This window comes from Heterodontus francisci, chromosome 20 (assembly GCF_036365525.1).
Source record: "Heterodontus francisci isolate sHetFra1 chromosome 20, sHetFra1.hap1, whole genome shotgun sequence".
Lineage (NCBI taxonomy): Eukaryota > Metazoa > Chordata > Chondrichthyes > Heterodontiformes > Heterodontidae > Heterodontus > Heterodontus francisci.
In genome coordinates, this window is record NC_090390.1 from 14,092,951 (window position 1) to 14,114,659 (window position 21,709).

Below are 21,709 nucleotides of genomic sequence, written 5' to 3' on the forward strand. Positions count from 1 at the left end.
TGGCAAAGGTGAGACCTGTACAAGTTGGACGGGTTGCACCTGAATCGGAATGGGACCAACATCCTGGCTGGGAGGTTTGCTAGTGCTGTTGAGGGGGGTTTAAACTAATGTGGCAGGGGGATGGGATACAGAGTGGAGTTACAGTAGGGAGTGAAGAAGAGAAACAGAGTCATTCTTCTAGGCAGAGCAAATATAGACCTGTAAGGCAAAAGTGAAAAATGCAAGGCTGGATTGCATCTATTTTAATGCACAGAGCCTTACTAGTAAGCAGATGAATTGAGGGCATTGATTAGCACATGGCATGATATTATTGCTATCACAGAGACATGGTTGAGGGAAGGGCAGGACTGGCAGCTCAATATTCCAGGGTATAGAATCTTCAGGCATGATAGGGGAGGGGGTAAAAGAGGAGGTGGCATTGCACTATTGATCAAGGAGTCAATTACTGCAGTAAGGAGGGATGATATCTTAGAAGGTTCCTCAAATGAGGCCATATGGGTAGAACTTAAAAACAAAAAGGGGCAATCACCTGGCTGGGAGTGTATTACAGGCCTCCCAACAGTCAGGGAGAGATAGAGGAGCAGATATGTAGGCAAATCTCAGAGAGGTGTAAAAATAATAGGGTAATATTCCACATTTAGGAAGGACAGGCAAAAAGGTAAGGAGGTGGGGTAGCACTGTTAATAAAGGATGAGACCAGTATTAGAGACAGGATCTTAAATCGAAAGATCAAGATGTAGAATCAGTTTGGGTGGAGCTAAGAAACAGAGAGAGGCAGAAAACATTGGTAGGAGTTGTTTATAGGCCAAACAGTAGTGATAATATAGAGCACGGTATAAATCAGGTCATTAGAGGTGCATGTAGCAACAGTAATACAGTAATCATGGGGGAATTCAATCTCCATATAGACTGGGTAAACCTAATTAGCATTAACGCTGTGGAGGACGAATTCTTGGAACACACATGAAATGGTTTTCTAGAACAGTTTGTTGAGGAACCAACTAGCGAATGGGCTATTTTAGATCTGGTATTGTGCAATGAGAAAGGGCGAATTAATAATCTCACTGTAAAGGAGCCTTTAGGGAAAAAGTGACCATAATTATGATAGAATGTTACTTTAAGTTCAAAGGTGATGTAGTTCAACCCGAAACTAGGGTCTTAAATCTAAACAAAGGAAACTACGAATGTATGAGAAGCAAGTTGGCTGTGGTATATTTGGAAATTACACTAGAAAGTATGACAGCAGACAGGCAATGGCTCGCATTTAAAAAATTAATACATGGTTTACAACAAATTTACATTCCTCGGGCACAAAAGTCCAGCAGGAAAAGTGATCCAAGCATGGCTAACAAGAGAAGTTAAAGACTGTATTAGATCAAAGGAAGAGGCTGAAAAAGTTGCCAAAAATGTAGCAAGTCTGAGGATTGGGAGCATTTCAGAATTCAGCAAATGAGGAGCAAGAAATTGATAACAGAAAACAGAATATGAAAGTAAACTAGCAAGAAACAAAAACGGACTGTAAAAGCTTCTATGGTATGTAAAAAGGCAAATGTGGGCCCATTATAGACAGAGACAGGGGAATTTATCATGGCGAGAAAGGAAATGGCAGAGAAACTAAATAAATCCTTTGTGTCTGTCTTCAGAGAAACCTCCAGAAATACTAGAGAACCAAGGAACTAGTGAGAATGAGAAACTGAAAGAAATTAGTATTAGTAAAGCAGTAGTACTGGGGAAATTTATGGAAATGAAAGCTGATAAAACTCTTGGACCTGATGATCTATATCCCAGAGTGTTGAAAGAGGTGGCAGTAGAGATAGTGGATGCATTGATCATCTTCCAAAATTCTATAGATTCTGGAGTGGTTCCTGAAGATTGGAAGGTAGCAAATGTAATCCCACTATTTAAGAAAGGAGGGAGAGAGAAAATGGGGAACTACAGAGCTGTTAGCATGACATCAGTAGTAGGGAAAATGCTAGAATCTATTCTAAAGGATAACTGGACACTTAGAAAATAATGGTAGGATTTGGCAGAGTTAACATGGATTTATGAAAGGGAAATTATGCTTGACAAAGCTGTTGGGAGTTTTTTGAGAATGTAACTAGTAGAATAGATACGGAGGAAACCAGTGGAGATGGTGTATTTAGATTTTCAGAATGTTTTCGATAAGGTCCCACACAGGAGGTTAGGAAGCAAAATTAGAGCACATGGGATTGGGGGTAATATACTGGCATGGATTGAGAACTGGTTAACAGTCAGAAAACAGAGAGTAGGAACAAATGGGTCATCAGGCTGTGACTAGTAGGGTACTGCAAAGATCAGTGCTTGGGCCCCAGCTATTCACAATCAATATCAATGATTTCATGTGGGGACCAAATGTAATATTTCCAACTTTGCTGTTGACACAAAACTAGGTGGGAATTTGAAATAACAAAAAATGCTGGAAATACTCAGCAGGTCTGTGGAGAAAGAAGCAGAGTTAACGGTTCAGGTCAGTGACCCTTCATCAGAACTGGGAAAGGTTAGAAATGTAATAGATTTTAAGCAAATAAGGCAGGGGTGGGGCAAAGGATAACAATAGGGAAGGTGTTGATAGGACAGAGTCACAGAGAATAACTGACAAGGTCATGAAGCAAAGGCAAAGGGTATGTTAATGGTGTGGTGAAAGACAAAGCCTTAGTACAGATAAATGACAGAATAATGAGCAGCCCTGGCCAAAAGCACAAACATGAAAAAAAAAGTGGGCAGGCACAAGGTAAAAAAATTAATGAAACAATACAAAATAAGAAAAAAGAAAACGGAAAATAAAAAAGGGGGCCAGTCATGCTCCGAAATTAGTGATCTCCCCAATGTCGAGGATATCGCATTGTGAGCAGCGAATACAGTATACTAAATTGAAAGTACAAGTTAATCGCTGCTTCACCTGAAAGGAGTGTTTGGGGCCTTGGATAGCCAATTCTGCCAGATGCCTCCAATTCCTACACCACCTACCAGGACCTCTGCTTTCACTCTTAACAGTTCTATATTCACAGTTACTGCCCCATTAGCCTACTCCCAATGATCAGTGTTGGAAGGAGCCATCAACAGTGCTATCAAGCACCTGACTCACCAATGCTCAAGTTTGGGTTCTGCCAAGACCGTGCTGCACCAGATCTCATCACAATCTTGGTCCAAACATGGATAAAATGTGTGAATTCTAGAGGCTGGAGCAATTGCCCTTGACATCAAGGCAGAGCTTGACCGAGTGTGGCACCAAAAAGAGTCCGAGTAAAAGTGAAGTCAATGGGGATTGGGGTAAACTCTCCACTAACCACCTCCCTCTAACATTCAATGGCATTACCATTGCTAAACCTCCCTCCCCCTGGGTTCACCATTCACCAGAAACTGAACTGGACCAGCCACATAAATGCTGTGTTTACGAGAGAAGGTCAGAGGCTGGGAATTCTGTGGTAACTCACCTGACTCCCAAAGCTCTCCACCGTCTACAAGACACAAGTCACTACTGTGATGGAACACATTCCACTTGCCGCGATGAGTGCAGCTGCAGCACAGAAGATGACCATTCAGCTCTTCAAATCTGTGCCAGCCCTTTCAAAGAGCAATTCAGTTAGTCCCACTAAACGCAAGAGGTGAGGTGAGAGTGACTACCCTTGACATCAAGGCAGCATTTGACCGGGTATGGCATCAAGGAGCCCGAGCAAAACTGAGGTCAATGGGAATCAGGGGGAAAACCCTCCGCTGGTTGGAGTCATACCTAGCGCAAAGGAAGATGGTTGTGGTTGTTGGAGGTCAATCATCTGAGCTCCAGGACATCACTGCAGGAGTTCCTCAGGGTAGTGTACTAGGCCCAACCATCTTCAGCTGCTTCATCAATGACCTTCCTTCAATCATCAGGTCAGAAGTGGGGATGTTCGCTGATGATTGCACAATGTTCAGCACCATTCGTAACTCCTCAGATACTGAAGCAGTCCGTGTAGCAATGCAGCAAGACCTGGACAATATCCAGGCTTGGGCTGATAAGTGGCAAGTAACATTCGCCTCACACAAGTGTCAGGCAATGACCATCTCCAACAAGAGAGAATCTAACCAGCCCCCCTTGACATTCAACGGCATTACCATCGCTGAATCCCCCACTATCAACATCCTAGGGGCGACCATTGACCTGAAACTGAACTGAAGTAGCCATATAAATATCGTGGCTACAAGAGCAGGTTAGAGGTTAGGAATCCTGCGGCGAGTAACTCAGCTCCTGACTCCCCACAGCCTGTCCACCATCTACAAGGCACAAGTCAGGAATGTGATGGAATACTCTCCACGTGCCTGGATAGGTGCAGCTCCAACAACACTCAAAAAGCTCGACACCATCCAAGACAAAGCAGCCCGCTTGATTGTTTGTAGATGGGGTGCCATTCACTCCCTCCACCACCGACGCACAGTGGCAGCAGTGTGTACCATCTACAAGATGCACTGCGGCAATGTACCAAGGCTCCTTAGACAGCACCTTCCAAACCCGCAACCTCTACCAACTAGAAGGACAAGGGCAGCAAATACATGGGAACACCATCACCTGCAAGTTCCCCTCCAAGCCACACACCATCCTGACTTGGAATTATATCGCTGTTCCTTCACTGTCGCTGGGTTAAAATCCTGGAACTCCCTTCCTAACAGCACTGTGGGTATACCTACCTCAAATGGACTGCAGTGGTTCAAGAAGGCAGCTCACTGCCACCTTCTCAAGGGCAATTAGGGATGGGCAATAAATGCTGGCCTGACCAGCGTCGCCCACATCCCATGAATGAATTTTTAAAAACACTCTATATCCCTGCATAATCTAATTACTCTCTGGGTAAATTCATTTTGCCTGAATTAACTACTGATTTATTAGTGACCACCTTATATTTATGGCCCCTAGTTCTGTTACCACCCCAAAAATGGAAACATCTCTGCAACTAACCTATCACACCCTTTCATAACCTTAATGATGGCTATCAGGCCACTCCTCAGTCTTTTCTTTTCCACAGAAAAAGAGCCCTATCCTGTTCAGTCTGTCCTGATAGTCATACCCAATAGCAGTATCATCCTAGTAAATCTTTTTTGCAACTTCTCCAGTGCCTTTACATCCTTATATGGAATCCAGAGCTGCACTCAGTTCTCCAAGCGTGGTCTAAGCAATGTTCTATAAAAGTTTAACACTGTACCGGGGCGGTGCAGTGGTTAGCACCGCAGCCTCACAGCTCCAGCGACCCGGGTTCAATTCTGGGTACTGCCTGTGTGGAGTTTGCAAGTTCTCCCTGTGACTACGTGGGTTTCCTCCGGATGCTCCGGTTTCCTCCCACATGCCAAAGACTTGCAGGTTGATAGGTAAATTGGCCATTAGCAATTGCCCCTAGTATAGGTAGGTGGTAGGGAAATATAGGGACAGGTGGGGATGTGGTAGGAATATGGGATTAGTGTAGGATTAGTATAAATGGGTTGTTGATGGTTGGCACAGACTCGGTGGGCAGAAGGGCCTGTTTCAGTGCTGTATCTCTAAACTAAACGTCAGCTTTTCAATTTATCCCTCTAGAAATGAATGCCAGTGTTCGGTTTGCTTTCTTTCACGGCCTTATTAACCTTGTCACTTTGTTTAGCGATTTATGTACCTGAATCCCCCCCAGATCCCTCTTTTCCATTTAGACACTTATTTTTCAAGAAGGATATTGTCTTCTTATTCCTCCTACCGAACACCACCAGTTCCCCTCCAAGTCACATACCATCCTAACTTGGAAATACATCATCTTTCATTCACTGTCGCTGGGTCAAAATCCTGGAACTCCCTCCCTAACAGCACTGTGGGTGCACCTACACCATGTGGACTGCAGCAGTTCAAGAAAGTGGTCACCACCACCTTCCCAAGGACAATTAAGGATCGGCAATAAATGCTGGCTTTGCCAGCGACGCCCACATCCCATGAACGAATAAAGAAAAAGTGCACCACCTCACACTTATCGATACTGGAGTTCATTTGCTAATTACATGCCCATTCTACAAGTTTATTCAAGTTTTCCTGCATTTTGTCACTATCCTCCTATTAACTACACTCCCCAATTTGGTGTCATCCACAAATTTTGCAATTGTACTTCTGATTCCGGTCAAAATTGTTTATGTAGATAGTGAGCAACAGTGTCCCCTGCACTGATCCTTGTGAAACACCAGTTCCTACTTTTTGCCAGTCTGAGGAACTACCTTTAACCCCTACTTCTGTTTTCTGTTTTGTAGGCAGGTTACTCGTCTCCTGGCTCCACATATTCTAACTTTCGTCACAAGTCTATTATGCAATACCTTAAAAGGCCTTTTGAATATCCAAATAAATTACACCTATATTACCTTTGTCTGTCCTGTTATATCTTCAAAGAATTCAGTAAAGTTGGTCAAGCATGACCTTCCCTTTAATAATCCAGGCTGACTATTCATTATATTTGATTTCCAGATGTTGTTCAGATGTTTTGAGTATGGAATCCATTATCTTTCCTACCACTGACATTAAACTAACTGATTCATATAAGCTGTCCAGTCTTCTGGAACTTTTCCCTTTTCTAAATAACTTATTTGTAGTGCCTCCGCGATCTCTTCCCTAACTTCTTAATCTGCATGGATGCAATCCATCAGACCCAGGGTTTTATCATTTCTAAATTTGGCTAGTTTATCAAATATAAGAGAAGAACTAGGAGGAGTAGGCAATTCAGCCCCTCAAGCCTGTTCAATACGATCATGGCTGATCTCATCTCGACCTCAACTCCACTTTCCTGCCCGTTCTCCATAACCCTTCAACCCATTACTAATTAAAAATCTGTCTATCTCCTCCTTAAATTTACTCAATGTCCCAGCATCCACTGCACTCTGGGGTAGTGAATTTCACAGACTCACGACCCTTTGAGAGAAGTAATTTCTCATCTGTTTTAAATCTGCTACCCCTTATCCTAAAATTACAACCTCTTTTTCTAGATTGCCCCACAAGAGGAAACATCTTCTCTATGCCTACTTTGTCAATCCCCTTAATCATCTTGTATACCTCAATTAGATCTCCTCTCATTCTTCTAAACTTTAGAGCGTAAAGACATAAACTGCTCAATCTCTCTTAAGAGAAACCCCTCATCTCTGGAATCAATCTTAAATATACTTACTTTTTTTGATCTTTACTTCTAATCTCATACCCACTTTGTTAGTCTTTCTGGTAAATAGGCAAAGTAATTACTCAATATTTCTGCCATTTTGTGAGCTTATAGTACCACCCTTAGTGGAGTAGTGAAGTCTTGCTTCAATTGTATAGAACCTTGGTTAGACTGCAGTTGGAGTACTGTGTGCAGTTTTGGTCCCTTTACCTTAGGGAGGATATTATTGCCATAGAGGGAATGCAAAAAAGGTTCACCAGACTTGTTCCCCAGATGGCGGGACTGTCCTATGGAGAGAGATTGGGGAAACTAGGCTTGTATTCTCTGGAATTTCGAAAAATGAGAGGTGATCTCATGAAACCTACTAAATACTTAAAGGGATAGACAGGGTAGATGCAGCTAAGATGTTTCCCCTGGTTGGGGAGTCTAGAACCAGGGGACACAATTTCAAAATAAGGGGGAAGCCACTTAGGACAGAGATAGGGAGAAACTTTTTTACTCAGAGGGTTGTGAATCTTTGGAATTCTCTACCCCAGAGGGCCGTGGAAGCTCAGTCATTATGCTTAAAGCAGAGATTGACAAATTCCTAAATACAAATGACAGAAGGCAATATGGGGATAGTGTGGGAAAAAGGCATTGAAGTGGATTATCAGCCATGATGATATTGAATGGCACGGCAGGTTCAATGGGCTGAATGGCCTACTCCTGCTCCTATATTACTATGTTCCTAGTTGGAACAGAGAAGGCGGAGGGGAGATATGATTCAAATGTACAAAATTTTGAGCAGCCTGGATAGAGTGGAGGTGAAGGGTCTATTCACCTTAGCAGAGAGATCAGTGATGAGGGGGCATAGATTTAAAGTGATCAGTAGAAGATTTACAGGGGAGATGAGGAAAAGTTTTTTCACCCAGAGGGTGGAGGGGGTCTGGAACTCACTGCCTGAAAGGGTAGTTGAGGCCGAAACCCTCAACTCATTTAAAAGGAGTCTGAATATGCACCTTAAATGCCGTAATCTGCAGGGCTACGGACCAAATGCTGGAAGGTGGGATTAGAATGGGTGGATCGTTTTTTGGCTGGCACGGACACGATGGGCCAAGTGGCCTCTTTCTGTGCCTTAAACTTTCTATGATTCTATGGCCCTATCCCAATTGTGACATTTCTTTTGTTATTTATGTGTCAGTTGAATACATTTCTGGATAAGTTAACTTTGTTGTTTCTCAGCCTAATTTTTTTTGGCCCAAACTTCTATCCTACCTTTTTCATATTCCCATCTGTCATCTTCTCCTTTGTTGTCTGTGTACGCCTTTATCTTTAGTTTCAATTTTGCCCTTATTTCTTCATTCATCCATGGTGTATCACTACTGGCTAGTTTGCACTTGCTCTTCAGTGGGATATATTTCTCCTTGACACTCTTGTCCAAGTCTGGGAGCTGTCACACACTGCAACATCTGCCCACCACCCCAAGCGACGAAGAGAGGGAATTCAGCTGACACAGTGCAGAAGGAGCATGCCTACACTTTCAGTCTTATGACATGTACAATCAGCCTTAGGTTGACTTATGATTTTGTAAAGGCAGCCCCAGGCCTCAGTTTCCTGCATGCACTAAGTGCTTCTCCAGACCGAAGGACCCCTGCAATTTGTCAAGGAATGGTAGCATTGTTGTAATCTTACTGGATTAGTAATCCAAAGGCTCAGATTACTGCTCCAGAAACATGAGTTCAAATCTCACCATGGCAGCTAGGGAAATTTAAATTCAATTAATAAATCTGTAATAAAAAGCAAGTTTCATTAATAATGGTCATGAAACTACCAAATTGTCATAAAAAACCATCTGGTTCACTAATATTCATCAGAGAAGGAAATCTGCTGTCCTTAGCCAGTCTGGTCTTCATGTGACTCTAGACCCACAACAATGTGGTTGACTCTTAACTGCATCTGAAATGGCCTAGCAAACCACTCAGTTGTATCAAACCATTACAGAAAAGTATAAAAATAAAAGCAGACAGACCACCCGGCATTGATCTAGGCACGGAAACGGCAAATGCACGCCCAGTCGACTCTGCAAAGTCCTGCTCATGAACATCTGGGGACTTGTGCCAAAATTGGGAGAGCTGTCCCACAGGCTAGTCAAGCAACTGCCTGACAGTCATTATTCACCAAATCAGACCTTGCATCCAATGTCCCAGACGCTTCCATCATCATCCCTGGGTATGTCCTGTCCCACCGGCATGGCAGACCCACCAGAGGTAGCGGCACAGTGGTATACAGTTAGGAGGGAATTGCCCTGGGAGTCCTCCACGTTGCCATGCAGTCTGGAGTCATCGTCAAACATGGGCAAGGAAATCTCCTGCTGATTAGCACCTACCACCACCACCCCCCATCCCCACCACCTTGGCGGATGAATCAGTACCTCTCCATTTTGAATACCATTGGAAGAGCATTGAGGATGGCAGAAGTACAGAATATACTCTGGGTGGGGGAGTTCAATGTCCATCACCAAAAGCTGCTCAGCAGCACCACTTCTGACCAGCAGGCCAAGTCCTGAAGGACACAGCTGCAAGACTCAGACAGTAGCAGGTAGTCTGAAAACCAAGAGGGTAGAACCTACTTGACCTCATCTTCACCAATTTACCTGTCGCAGCTGCATCTGTCCATGACCGTATTGGTGAGAGTGACCATGGCACAGTCCTTGTGGAAATAAAGTCCCATCTTCGCACTGAGGACATTCTTCATAGTGCCACACGACACAATCTTTGTGTTAAATGGGTTAGATTCAGAACAGATCTAGCAGCTCAAAATTGCACATCCATGATGCACTGCGGGCCATCAGCAGCAGAACTGTATTCAACCGTAGTTTGATAGATAGATTTTTGGTCTCGCAGGGAATCAAGGGATATAGGGAACGAGCAAGAAAGTGGAATTGAAGCACACGATCAGCCATGATCGTATTGAATGGTGGAGCAGGCTCAATGGGTCATATGGCATACTTCTGCTCCTATTTCTTGCGTTCTTGTGTGCACCAAGTGCCTCTCCAGACCAGAGGTCCCCCTGCCATCTGTCAAGGCCTCATGGCCCGGCATATTCACTCTACCATTACCATCATGCCAGGGGATGAACCCTGCTCAACGAGGAGTGCAGCAGAACATGCCAGGAGCAACACCAGGCATACCTAAAAATAAGGTGCCAATCTGATGAAGCTACAACACAGGACAGTGTAAAACAGTCTAAACAGTGTAAGCAGCATGCAATAGACAGGGCTAAGTGATCCCAAAACCAATGGATCATATCAAAACTCTGCATTCCTGCCACATCCAGTCATGAATGGTGGATAATTAAACAACTAAACAGAAAAGGAGGTTCCAGAAAAACTCCCTCAACGATGGGGGAGCCCAGTACGTCAGTGCAAAAGACAAGGATGAAGCATTTACAGCCACCTTCAGCGCCAAGTGGATGATCCATCTCAGCCTCCTCCATCTCAGCCTCCTCCTAAAGTTCCCATCATCACAGATGCCAGATTCCCTCCACCTGACAAAGAAACTACTGAAGGCACTGGATGCAGCAAAGGCTATGGGCCCCCGACAACATCCCAGCTGTAGTACTGAAGATTCATGCTCCAGAACTAGCTGCCCCCTTAGTCAAACTGTTCCAGTACAACACTGGCATCACAGTCCACAAAAAGCAAGACAAATTCAAACTGGCCAATAACCGCCTCATCAGTCTACTCTCAATCATAAGAATTGTGATAGAAGATATCGTTGACGGTGATATCAAGCAGCGCTTACTCACCAACATCCTGCTCATTAGTGCTCAGTTTGGCTTCAGCCAGGGTCACTCAGCTCCAGACCCAATTACAGCCTTGGTCCAAACATGGGCCGGAATTTTATGCCACCCCAGCGAGCTGGATGGTGGGAGGGAGTGGCTGTGAGCCTTTACATGGGCCAGTGGGGAGCGAGAAACGGGCCGCCCACCTCAGGCCAATCAAGGCCCTTGAGTGGCCACTTAGCTGCCTTCACCCACCTCCACTGGTATTTTACTCATGGCACGCGGGCGTCTGGGAGACGTGAAAGGCTGTCCATTAGCCAATGGCCACCGCACCCGGTGGCGCTGCTGGGACTAAGAGCTCCTGGCCCAATGATTGGCCAGCAGCTCAATGTGGGGGGGACGTCATCCCTCCAGTAGGTGAAAGTCCCGCCTCTCAACAGTTAAAGCCCGGGGACCCGTAAAATGCGGGTCGGACCCCCGGGCTGGGCGGAAGCGTGTTCGCCAACGACCTTTATGTTAGTGGTCAGCTCCTGCCCGCCCAGTGTAAAATCCAGCCCATGGACAAAAGAGCTGAATTCCAGAGTGAGGCGAGCGTGACTGCCCTTAACATCATCGCACCATTTGGCCGAGTGTGACACCAAGGAGCCTGAGCAAAATTGAAATCAATGGGAATAAAGGGGAAAAACTCTCCACTGGCTGGAGTCACACTTAGCACAAAAGAAAATGGCAGTGATTGTAGGAGTTAACGATCTCAGCCCCAGGACATCACTGCAGGAGTTCCTCAGGGTAGTGTCCCAGGCCCAACCATCTTCTGCTACTTCATCAATAACCTTCCCTCCAGCACGTCAGAAGTGAGGATGTTCACTAATGATTTCACAATGTTTAGCACCATTCACAACTCCTCAGATACTGAAGCAGGCCATGTCCGCATGTTGCGGGACCTGGACATTCAGGCTTGGGATAAGTGACAAGCAGCATTGGTGGCACACAAGTTTTTTTTAAAAATTCATTTCATGGCATGAGGGAGTCTCTGGTAAGGCCCATCCCTAATTGCCCTTGAGAAGGTGGTGGTGAGCTGCCTTGAATCGCTGCAGTCCATGGTGTAGGTGCACCAACAGTGCGGTTAGGAAGGGAATTTCAGGATTTTGATCCAGCGACTGAAGGAACGGTGATATAGTTCAAAGTCAGGCTTCTGCATGACTTGGAGGGGAACTTGCAGATTGTGGTGTTCCCATGTATCTGCTGCCCTTTTCCTTCTAGGTGGTAGAGATGGTTAGATTCTCTTAGTGGAGATCATCATTGTCTGGTACTTGTGTGGCGCCAATGTTAGTTACCACTTATCAGCCCCATCCTGAATATTGTCCAGGTCTTGCTGCATATGGACAGACTGCTTCAGTATCTGAGGAGTTGCAAATGGTACTGAACATCGTACTATGAACATACCCACTTCTGATCTTATGATGGAGGGAAGGTCGTTGAAGCAGCAGCAGATGATGGTTGGGCGGAGGACACTACACTGAGGAACCCCTGCAGCAATGGACTGAGGCTGACATGATTGGCCTCCAATAACCACAACCATCTTCCTTTGTGCTAGGTATGACTCCAACCAGTGGAGAGATTTCCTCCCCAATTCCCATTGACTTCAATTTAGCTAAGGGTCCTTGATGCCCCACTTGGTCAAATACCACAGTGATATCAAGGGCAATCATTCTCACCTCACCTATTAAGTTCAGTTCTTTGGTTTACATTTGGACCAAGGCTGTAATGAGGTCAGGAGCCGAGTGACCCTGCTGGAACCTAAACTGAGTAGTGAACAGGTTGTTGCTGTTTAACTGTTCCTGATAGCACTATCCATGACACCTTCCATCACTTTGCTGATGATCGAGAGTAGACTGATGGGGCGGTAATTGGCTGGATTGGATTTGTCCTGCTTTTTGTGGACAGGACATACCTGGGCAATTTTCCACATTGCCGGATTGATGCCAGTGTTGTAGATGAACTGGAACAGCTTGGTTGGGGCGCAGCTAGTACTGCAGCACACGTCTTCAGTACTATTGCTGGAATGTTGTTAGGAGCCATAGCCTTTGCAGTCTCCAGTGCCTTCAACCATTTCTTCATATTGTGTGGAGTGAATCGAATTAGCTGAAAACTGGCATCTGTGATGCTAGGGATCTCAGGAGGAGGCCAAGATGGATCATCCACTCGGCACTCCTGGCTGAAGATGGTCACAAATGCTTCAGCCTCATCATTTGCACAGATGTGTTGGGTTCCTCCATCATTGAAAATGAGGCTATTTGAGGTGCATCCTCCTCCGGTTAGCTGTTTAATTGTCCACCACCATTCACGACTGGATGTGGCAGGACTGCAGAGCTTAGATCTGATGTGTTGGTTGTGGGATCACTTAGCTCAGTCTACTGCATGCTGCTTCCGCTGTTCGGTATGCATGTAGTCCTTCGTTGTAGTTTCACCAGGTTGACAATTCATTTTTAGGTATGGCTGGTGCTGTTCCTGGCATGCTCAACTGCACTCTTTATAGAACCAGGGTTGGTGCCCCAGCATGATGGTAATGGTCGAGTGAGGAATATGCCAGGCCTCGAGGTTACAGATTGCGGCTGTATACGATTCTGCTGAAGAACAGACAGTTTTGAGCTGCCAGATCTGTTCTGAATCTGTCCCATTTCGCACAGTGGTGGTAGCACACAACATGATTGGAAAGTATCCTCAGTGTGAAGGCGGGACTTCGTTTTCACAAGGATTATGTGGTGGTCACTCGTCAATACTGCCATGGACAGATGCATCTGCAACAGGTAGATTGGCGAGTCATAGACATTTACAGCACAGAAGGAGACCATTCGGCCTATCGAGTCCTTGCCAGCTCTCCACTGAGCTGTGCTGTCAGTCCCACTCCCCAGCTTGATCCCCATAGGTCTACAAGTCTATTTCTCTCAGGTGGTCATCCAACTTCCTCTTAGTCACTGATTGGCTCCACCTCCACCACCCTTGTTGGCAGCGCGTTCCAGATCATTACCATCTGCTGCGTTAAAAAAGTGCTTCCTCATATTCTCCCTGCATCTTTTGCCCAAAAGTTTGAATCTGTGTCCCCTAGTCCTTGTACCATTTGTTAATGGGAACTGTTTTTCCTTGTGCAACTTATCTGACCTTGTCATAATCTTGTACACTTCTACTAAATCTCCCCTCAATCTCCTTTGTTCTAAGGAGAACACACCCAGCTTTTCCAACCTAACCTTGCAACTAAAATCCTCCATCCCTGTCACCATTCTGGTAAATCTCCTCTGCACCTTCTCAAGGACCCTCACATCCTTCCTAAAGTCTGATGACCAGAACTGGACACAGTATTCGGTCAAGGTCTAGTATGTTTTTCCCCTCTTGTTGGCTCCCTCACCACCTGTCACAGGCCCAGTCTAGCAGATGTCATTCAGGACTCGGCCAGTAGTGGTGCTATCGAGCCACTCTTGGTGTTGGACACTGAATTCCCCCACCTAGGAGTACATTCTGTGACCTTGGCACCCTCAGTGCTTCTTCCAAATGGTGTTCAAAATGGTGCCAGACAATGACCATCAGTCATGCAGGCCCCCACCTGCCAAGCATGAGGCATATTAATTTCACCACGTGGACATTAAATTTCAAACTGCTGTTGAAGTGAAGAAAGGACCTGCTTTAAAACATCGCCAGATCTTGGCTGGAAAGACATTTGCATATTAACAGACAGTGCTTGGAAAGGACAATGGACCATTCCCTGACACATTCAACCCACAATGGACTTTTGATCACCAGATGCTGAAAGTGGGGAAGCACGCATTCCAGGTTGACTGCTAAGATGGCTGAATACACAAACGGACATGGTCAAATCAGCTAGTCACATGACTAACCTGCTGGGCAACCTGAGATTTTCTAAATTTGAACAAAGAGTTTGGAAAAAGCAGAATGCTCCTGGACGGAGATGATCTCTCCTGTCTGCCTGCTCCCATCTCTTTCTCACAAGCCTCTGAATCCACTGAAGACATATGAACCCCAAGACAGAAAAGTCTCCTACAATGAACAGGGTTTAAGAAGAAAACTGGGCCCCAACAAAAAGCAAGATCTACCTACAATCAAGGAATCTGCAGTGAGCTCGAAGAACCATAACAATAACTCTTTAGATATTGCCTCAAACTTTTCCACTTTATTTTTCTTCTGCTCTTTTCTGTCTCTACTTGCATGCGTATATTGGGTATGCATGCTAGCGTGCGGCGCGTCGTGTATCCGTAGGCGTCAACCGAATTAAAGTTTAAGTTTAATAAATTTCAGCCTTTCTTCTTTAAACCTAAGAAAGCCTGTTGGTGCTGGTTTCTTTGCCTTATAATTGGAAAGTGGTGAACAAGGATTCACCAAAGGGCAGCTAAAAACATAATGTGTTTAAAATTAAACCCTGTTACACTAAGGCCAGGTAAAGACTGAGAGGGAACCTAGACACCTTTCTCACCGGGTTGTAACACCACCTCGGACAAGGAGAGAATCTAACCATCTTCCTTTGACATTCAAAAACTTTACCATTGCTGAACACCCTACCATCAACATCCTGGGACTATCATTGACCGAAAACTTAACTGGACCAGCCACATAAATATGTGGCGACAAGAGCAGATCAGGGCCTGGGAATTCTGCAGCGAGTAACTCACTTCCTGTCTCCCCAATGCCTGTCCACCATCTACCAAGCACAAATCAGGAGTGTGAGGGAATAATCTCCCCTTGTCTGGATAAGTACAGCTCCAACCCTCAGGAAGTTTCACACCACCCAGGACAAAGCAGCCCATTTGATTGGCACCCACCACCTTAAACATTCACTTCCTCCACCACTGACACACAGTGGCAGCAGTGCATAGCATGTACAAGATGCACTGCAGCAATGCACCAAGCCTCCTTCGATAGCACCTTCCAAACCCAAAGCCTCTATCAACTAGAAGAACAAGGGCAAATGCATGGGAAAACCACCATTTCCAAGTTGCCCTCCAAGACACACACCATCCTGAATTGGAACTAGATTGCCATTCCTTCACTGTCGCTGGGTCAAAATCCTGGAATTTCTTCCCCAGCATCACTGTGGTGTACCTACACAGTATGGTCAACAGCAGTTCAAGAAGGCTGCTACCACCACCTGCGCAAGGCCAATTAGGGACAGACAATAAATGCTTGCCTTGTCAGCAACGCTCACATCCCAAGAATGAATTTTAAAAAACGTGCCTTAGTCCTTCCCAGCTCTTCCGCCACTGCTGTTCTGGGTCTTGTCATCAATACTAGCTCACCCTCTTCCCTTTCTACTGTACCAATATACTCTCAAACCCCATCGTTTACTATATTGCCATCAACCCAGTGTTAAACACCCCAAGCTCATAGCTTCTTTCTGATCAAACCTAAGCATCACTTACTGCCACACACATTGGGTAGACTAGGTACTGTAGTGTAGTGGTTATGTATTGGGCTACAAATGCAGACACCTTACCCAATCATTTGAAGCCAAAATCAAATCCTACCATTCCTGATAAAGAATGTGAATTCTGTTTAAAAATCTGGAACTAAAAAGCTGGGATCAGTGAAATGACTGATTTGTTGTAAAAAAAAATCAAACTGGTACACTGATACCCCTTTAGGAAGGAAACCTTCCATCTGTACCAGGTCTGGCCTATAAGATGACTCCAGACCCATAACTATGGGGTTGACCATTATCTGCCCTATAGTGTGCAAGTTGCTCAATCGCATTAAAACCATTTATAACAGTTCAAGGTGACAGGTCACCACCATCTTCTCAGGTTACATGGCGATGGGCAATAAACACTATCCTTGCCAGCAGCAAACACAAAGGATGATTTTTTTTTTCAATTGTCCACACTGCTCACAACCTACTCACCTATCTCTCCAAGGCTGCAGTGTTCCTTCACAGTCTGTACCGGCCTGTCCCAACCCTATCTGTGCATCATCTCAAAGGATTTTTCGGCCTACATCTATAGTCGGACTCTGCATGCCACATGGTACAATCCTCACCTCCAGTTACATACAGCCCATCAGCAATATGAACTTTGCACAGGATTACTCCCCATGTCCATAGCTGGGCACTTAAACCCAGAACTGCTTCCACCAGCAAACAAACAAGGTTTCAGACGCTTTGATAGTCTTTACCAATCCATCCAACTTCATTGGCTATGGGAAGCATGGCAGTGAGATTAGCATGGTACTGATACAGGGTGATGAGAAGAGAGTGGGCCAGTGGGATAAGTTTGGGATTGATACAGGGCGAGGGAGAGCAGGAGTTAGTTTGGAATTGATGTAGGGCTATGGGGAGAGAGCAGGGCAGTGGGATTAGAAACATAGAGAATAGGAGCAGAAGTAGGCCACTCGGCCCTTCGAGTCTGCTCCGCCATTCATTATGATCACAGCTGATCATCCAACTCAATAACCTGTTCTCACTTTCGCCCCATACCCTTTCATCCCTTTAGACCCAAGAGCTATATTTAACTCCTTCTTTAAAACATACAATGTGTTGGACTCAACTGCTTTCCGTGGTAGCAAATTCCACAGGCTCACCTGTCTCTGGGTGAAGTAATTTCTCCTCATCTCAGTCCTGAAAGGTTTACCCCGTATCCTTAGACTATGACCCCTGGTTCTGGACTCCCCCACCATCGGGAACAAGCTTCCTGCATCTACCCTGTCAAATCCTGTTAGAATTTTATAGGATTCTATGAGATCCCCCCTCACTCTTCTGAAATCCTAACCGACTCAATCTCTCCTCAAACGTCTGTCCCACCATCCCAGGAATCAGTCTGGTAAACCTTCGCTGCACTCCCTCTATAGCAAGAACATCCTTCCTCAGTTAAGGAGACCAAAACTGCACACAATATTCCAGGTGTGGCCTCACCAAGGCCCTGTATAATTGCAGCAAGACATCCCTGCTCCTGTACTCAAATCCTCTCGCTATGAAGGCCAACATACCATTTGCCTTTTTTGCTGCCTGTTGCACCTGCATGCTTACCTTCACCGACTGGTGTACAAGAACACCCAGGTCTCGTTGCATATTCCCCTCTCTCAGTTTGTAGCCGTTCAGATAATAATCTGCCTTCCTGTTTTTGCTACCAAAGTGGATCACCTCACATTTATCCACATTATACTGCATCTGCCATGCATTAGCCCACTCACAACTTGTCCAAATCACCCTGAAGCGCCTCTGCGTCCTCCTCACAACTCACCCTCCCACCCAGTTTTGTGTCATCTGCAAATTTGGAGATATTACATTTAGTTCCCTCATCTAAATCATTAATGTACATTGCGAATAGCTGGGGTCCTAGCACCGATCCCTGTGGTACCCCACCAGTCACTGCCTGCCATTCAGAAAAAGACCTATTTATCCCTACTCTGTTTCCTGTCTGCCAACCAATTTTCTATCCATCACAATACACTACACCCAATCCCATGCAATTTAATTTTACATGCTAATCTCTTATGTGGGACTTTGTCAAAAGCCTTCTGAAAGTCCAAATAAACCACATCCACTGGCAACCCCTCATCAACTATACTAGTTACATCCTCAAAGAATTCTAGTAGATTTGTCAAGCATGATTTCCCTTTCGTAAATCCATGAGACTCTGCCCGATTTTACCACTGTTCTCCAAGTGCTCTGCTATAAAATCTTTGATAATGGACTCTAGAATTTTCCTCACTACCAACGTCAGGCTGACTGGTCTATAATTCCCGGTTTTCTCTCTATCTCCTTTTTTAAATAGTCGGGTTACATTAGCTACCCTCCAATCTGTAGGAACTGTTCCAGAGTCTATAGAACTTGGAAGATGACAACCAATACATCCATTATTTCTAGGGCCACTTCCTTAAACACTCTGGGATGCATACCATCAGGCCCTGGGGATTTATCGGTCTTCAATCCCATCAATTTGCCCAACACCATTTCTCTACTAATACTGATTCCTTCAGTTCCTCTCTCTCACTAAGCCCTGTGTTCCCCAACATTCCTGGTATGATATTTGTGTCCTCCTTTGTGAAGACAGAATCAAAGTATGCATTTAGTTGGTCAGCCATTTCTTTGTCCCCCACAATAAATTCCCCTGTTTCTGACTGTAAGGGACCTACATTTGTCTTCACCAATCATTTTCTCTTCACATACCTACAGAAACTTTTACAGTCCGTTTTTATGTACCCCGCAAGCTTGCTCTCGTACTCTATTTTCGCCTTCTTAAATCAATCCCTTGGTCCTCCTTTGCTGAATTCTAAACTGCTCCCAATCCTCAGGTCTGTTGTTTTTTCTGGTAGATTTATATGCCTCTTCCTTGGATTTAATGCTATCTCTAATTTCTCTTGTAAGCCATGGTTTGGCTACCTTTCCCATTTTACTTTAGTGCCGGACAGGGATAAACAATTGTTGCAGTTCATCCATGTGCTCTTTGAATGTTTGCCATTGCCTTTCCATTGTCGTCCCTTTAAGTAACGTTTCCCAATCCGTCATAGCCAACTCGCGCCTCATACCTTCATAGTTTCCTCCACTAAGATTCAGGACCCTAGTCTCAGAATCAACTACATCACTCGCCATCTTGAAGAACTCTATCATATTATGGTCGCTCATCCCCAAGGGGTCTCGCACCACTAGACTGTCAATTAGTCCCCTCTCATTACACAATACCCAGTCTAGGATGGCCGGTTATCTAGTTGGTTCCTCAACATGTTGGTCCAGAAAACCATCCATTATACACTCCAAGAATTCCTCCTTTACGATATTGTGACCAATTTAATTTGTCCATTCTATATACAGATTAAAGACACCCATAATTAGATGTTTCTTTATCGCATGCGTCGCTAATTTCCTGTTTAATGCCATTCCCAACATCACCACTACAGTTTGGTGGTCTATGCGGAGAAGGGGGGGCAGTGGGATTAGTTTGGGATTGATGCAGGGCTATGGGGAGAGCGCGGGGCAGGGGGATTAGTTTGGGTTTGGTACAGGGCTATGGGGAGAAAGCAAGGCAGTGGGGCTGGTTTGGGATTGATACAGGGCTAAGGAGAGAGAGCAGGGCAGTGGGGTTGGTTTGGGAATGATGCAGGGCTATGGGGAGAGAGCAGGGCAGTCGGGTTGGTTTGGGATTGATATACAGGGCTATGGGGAGAGAGGAAGGCAGTGGGGTTGGTTTGGCATTGACACAGGGCTATGGGGAGAGAGCAGGGCGATGGGGAGAGAGAGAGCAGGGCAGTGGGGTTGGTTTGGGATTGATACAGGGCTGTGGGGAGAGAGCAGGACAGTGGGGTTGGTTTGGGATTGATACAGGGCTGTGGGGAGAGAGCAGGACAGTAGGGTTGGTTTGGGATTAATACAGGGCTATGGGGAGAGAGCAGGACAGTGGGGTTGGTTTGGGATTGATACAGGGCTGTGGGGAGAGAGCAGGACAGTGGGGTTGGTTTGGGATTGATACAGGACAGTGGGGTTGGTTTGGGATTAATACAGGGCTATGGGGAGAGAGCAGGACAGTAGGGTTGGTTTGGGATTGATACAGGGCTATGGGGAGAGAGCAGGACAGTGGGGTTGGTTTGGGATTGATACAGGGCTGTGGGGAGAGAGCAGGACAGTGGGGTTGGTTTGGGATTAATACAGGGCTATGGGGAGAGAGCAGGACAGTGGGGTTGGTTTGGGATTGATACAGGGCTGTGGGGAGAGAGCAGGACAGTGGGGTTGGTTTGGGATTAATACAGGGCTGTGGGGAGAGAGCAGGACAGTGGGGTTGGTTTGGGATTGATACAGGGCTGTGGGGAGAGAGCAGGACAGTGGGGTTGGTTTGGGATTGATACAGGGCTGTGGGGAGAGAGCAGGACAGTGGGGTTGGTTTGGGATTGATACAGGGCTGTGGGGAGAGAGCAGGACAGTGGGGTTGGTTTGGGATTAATACAGGGCTGTGGGGAGAGAGCAGGACAGTGGGGTTGGTTTGGGATTGATACAGGGCTATGGGGAGAGAGCAGGACAGTGGGGTTGGTTTGGGATTAATACAGGGCTATGGGGAGAGAGCAGGACAGTGGGGTTGGTTTGGGATTAATACAGGGCTGTGGGTCGGGTCCTGCATTCTGTCCCCGGCCTGTCAGGATGACATGGAGCTGCTGCACTTGAGGGAAAGAGCGGCCCCGAGAACAGGCCGCAGGTAGGACCGCGGCTTCCCTGTGCAGCCCCTAGCCGGTGTGTCTTCCTCTTCCCACCCCGGGCTGAGCCTCAATCCCCCTCTCCCTCCCTCATCTCACTCACCATCTCTCTGCCGCACTCTACCTCCACTCAGCTTCACGCACTCACGTGACCCAATTAAAGGGACTGGCTCTGTCACATGACACGCTCTTAAAGAGACAGAGCACGGCTAATCTGATGCCAGAGGAAATTCCAGCTCGCCTTTTGATTTTTTTTTTAAACCCAACACTAGGTTTTCAGTCATATGTGTACTTATTCACGTAAAGTTCTTTGCAGCTCCACAGTTCCTGTTCTCTCTATTTACATGAGATTGCAATTGGTTTTTACTGGAATCTAACTGATCTGCCTCACACTTCCCCACATTAAGCTCCATTTCCCTCAATTTAGCCCACTCACTTCGTGCGCATATATCTCTTTGTAATTCCTGCTGCCATCGACTCAATTTACTGTGCTTCCTGATTTATTATTTTTGCAAATTTATATATACACCTCTCCATTCTGTGGGCGGCACAGTGGCACAGTGCTTAGCACCGCAGCCTCACAGCTCCATCGACCCAGGTTCAATTCCGGGTACTGCCTG

General features: G+C 45.8%; 1 protein-coding gene across 1 annotated transcript in view; it reads right to left on the minus strand.

The window, feature by feature from the left end:
- The window catches only part of vps26a (VPS26, retromer complex component A), a 66,392-nt gene extending 45,121 nt beyond the window's left edge, over positions 1-21,271 (minus strand). The window contains exon 1 of the mRNA XM_068052397.1: positions 21,193-21,271. Coding sequence (XP_067908498.1) covers positions 21,193-21,195 — 3 coding nt within the window. The 5' untranslated portion in view covers positions 21,196-21,271. The remainder of the gene's footprint in view (positions 1-21,192) is intronic.
- Positions 21,272-21,709: the final 438 nt, after the last annotated feature.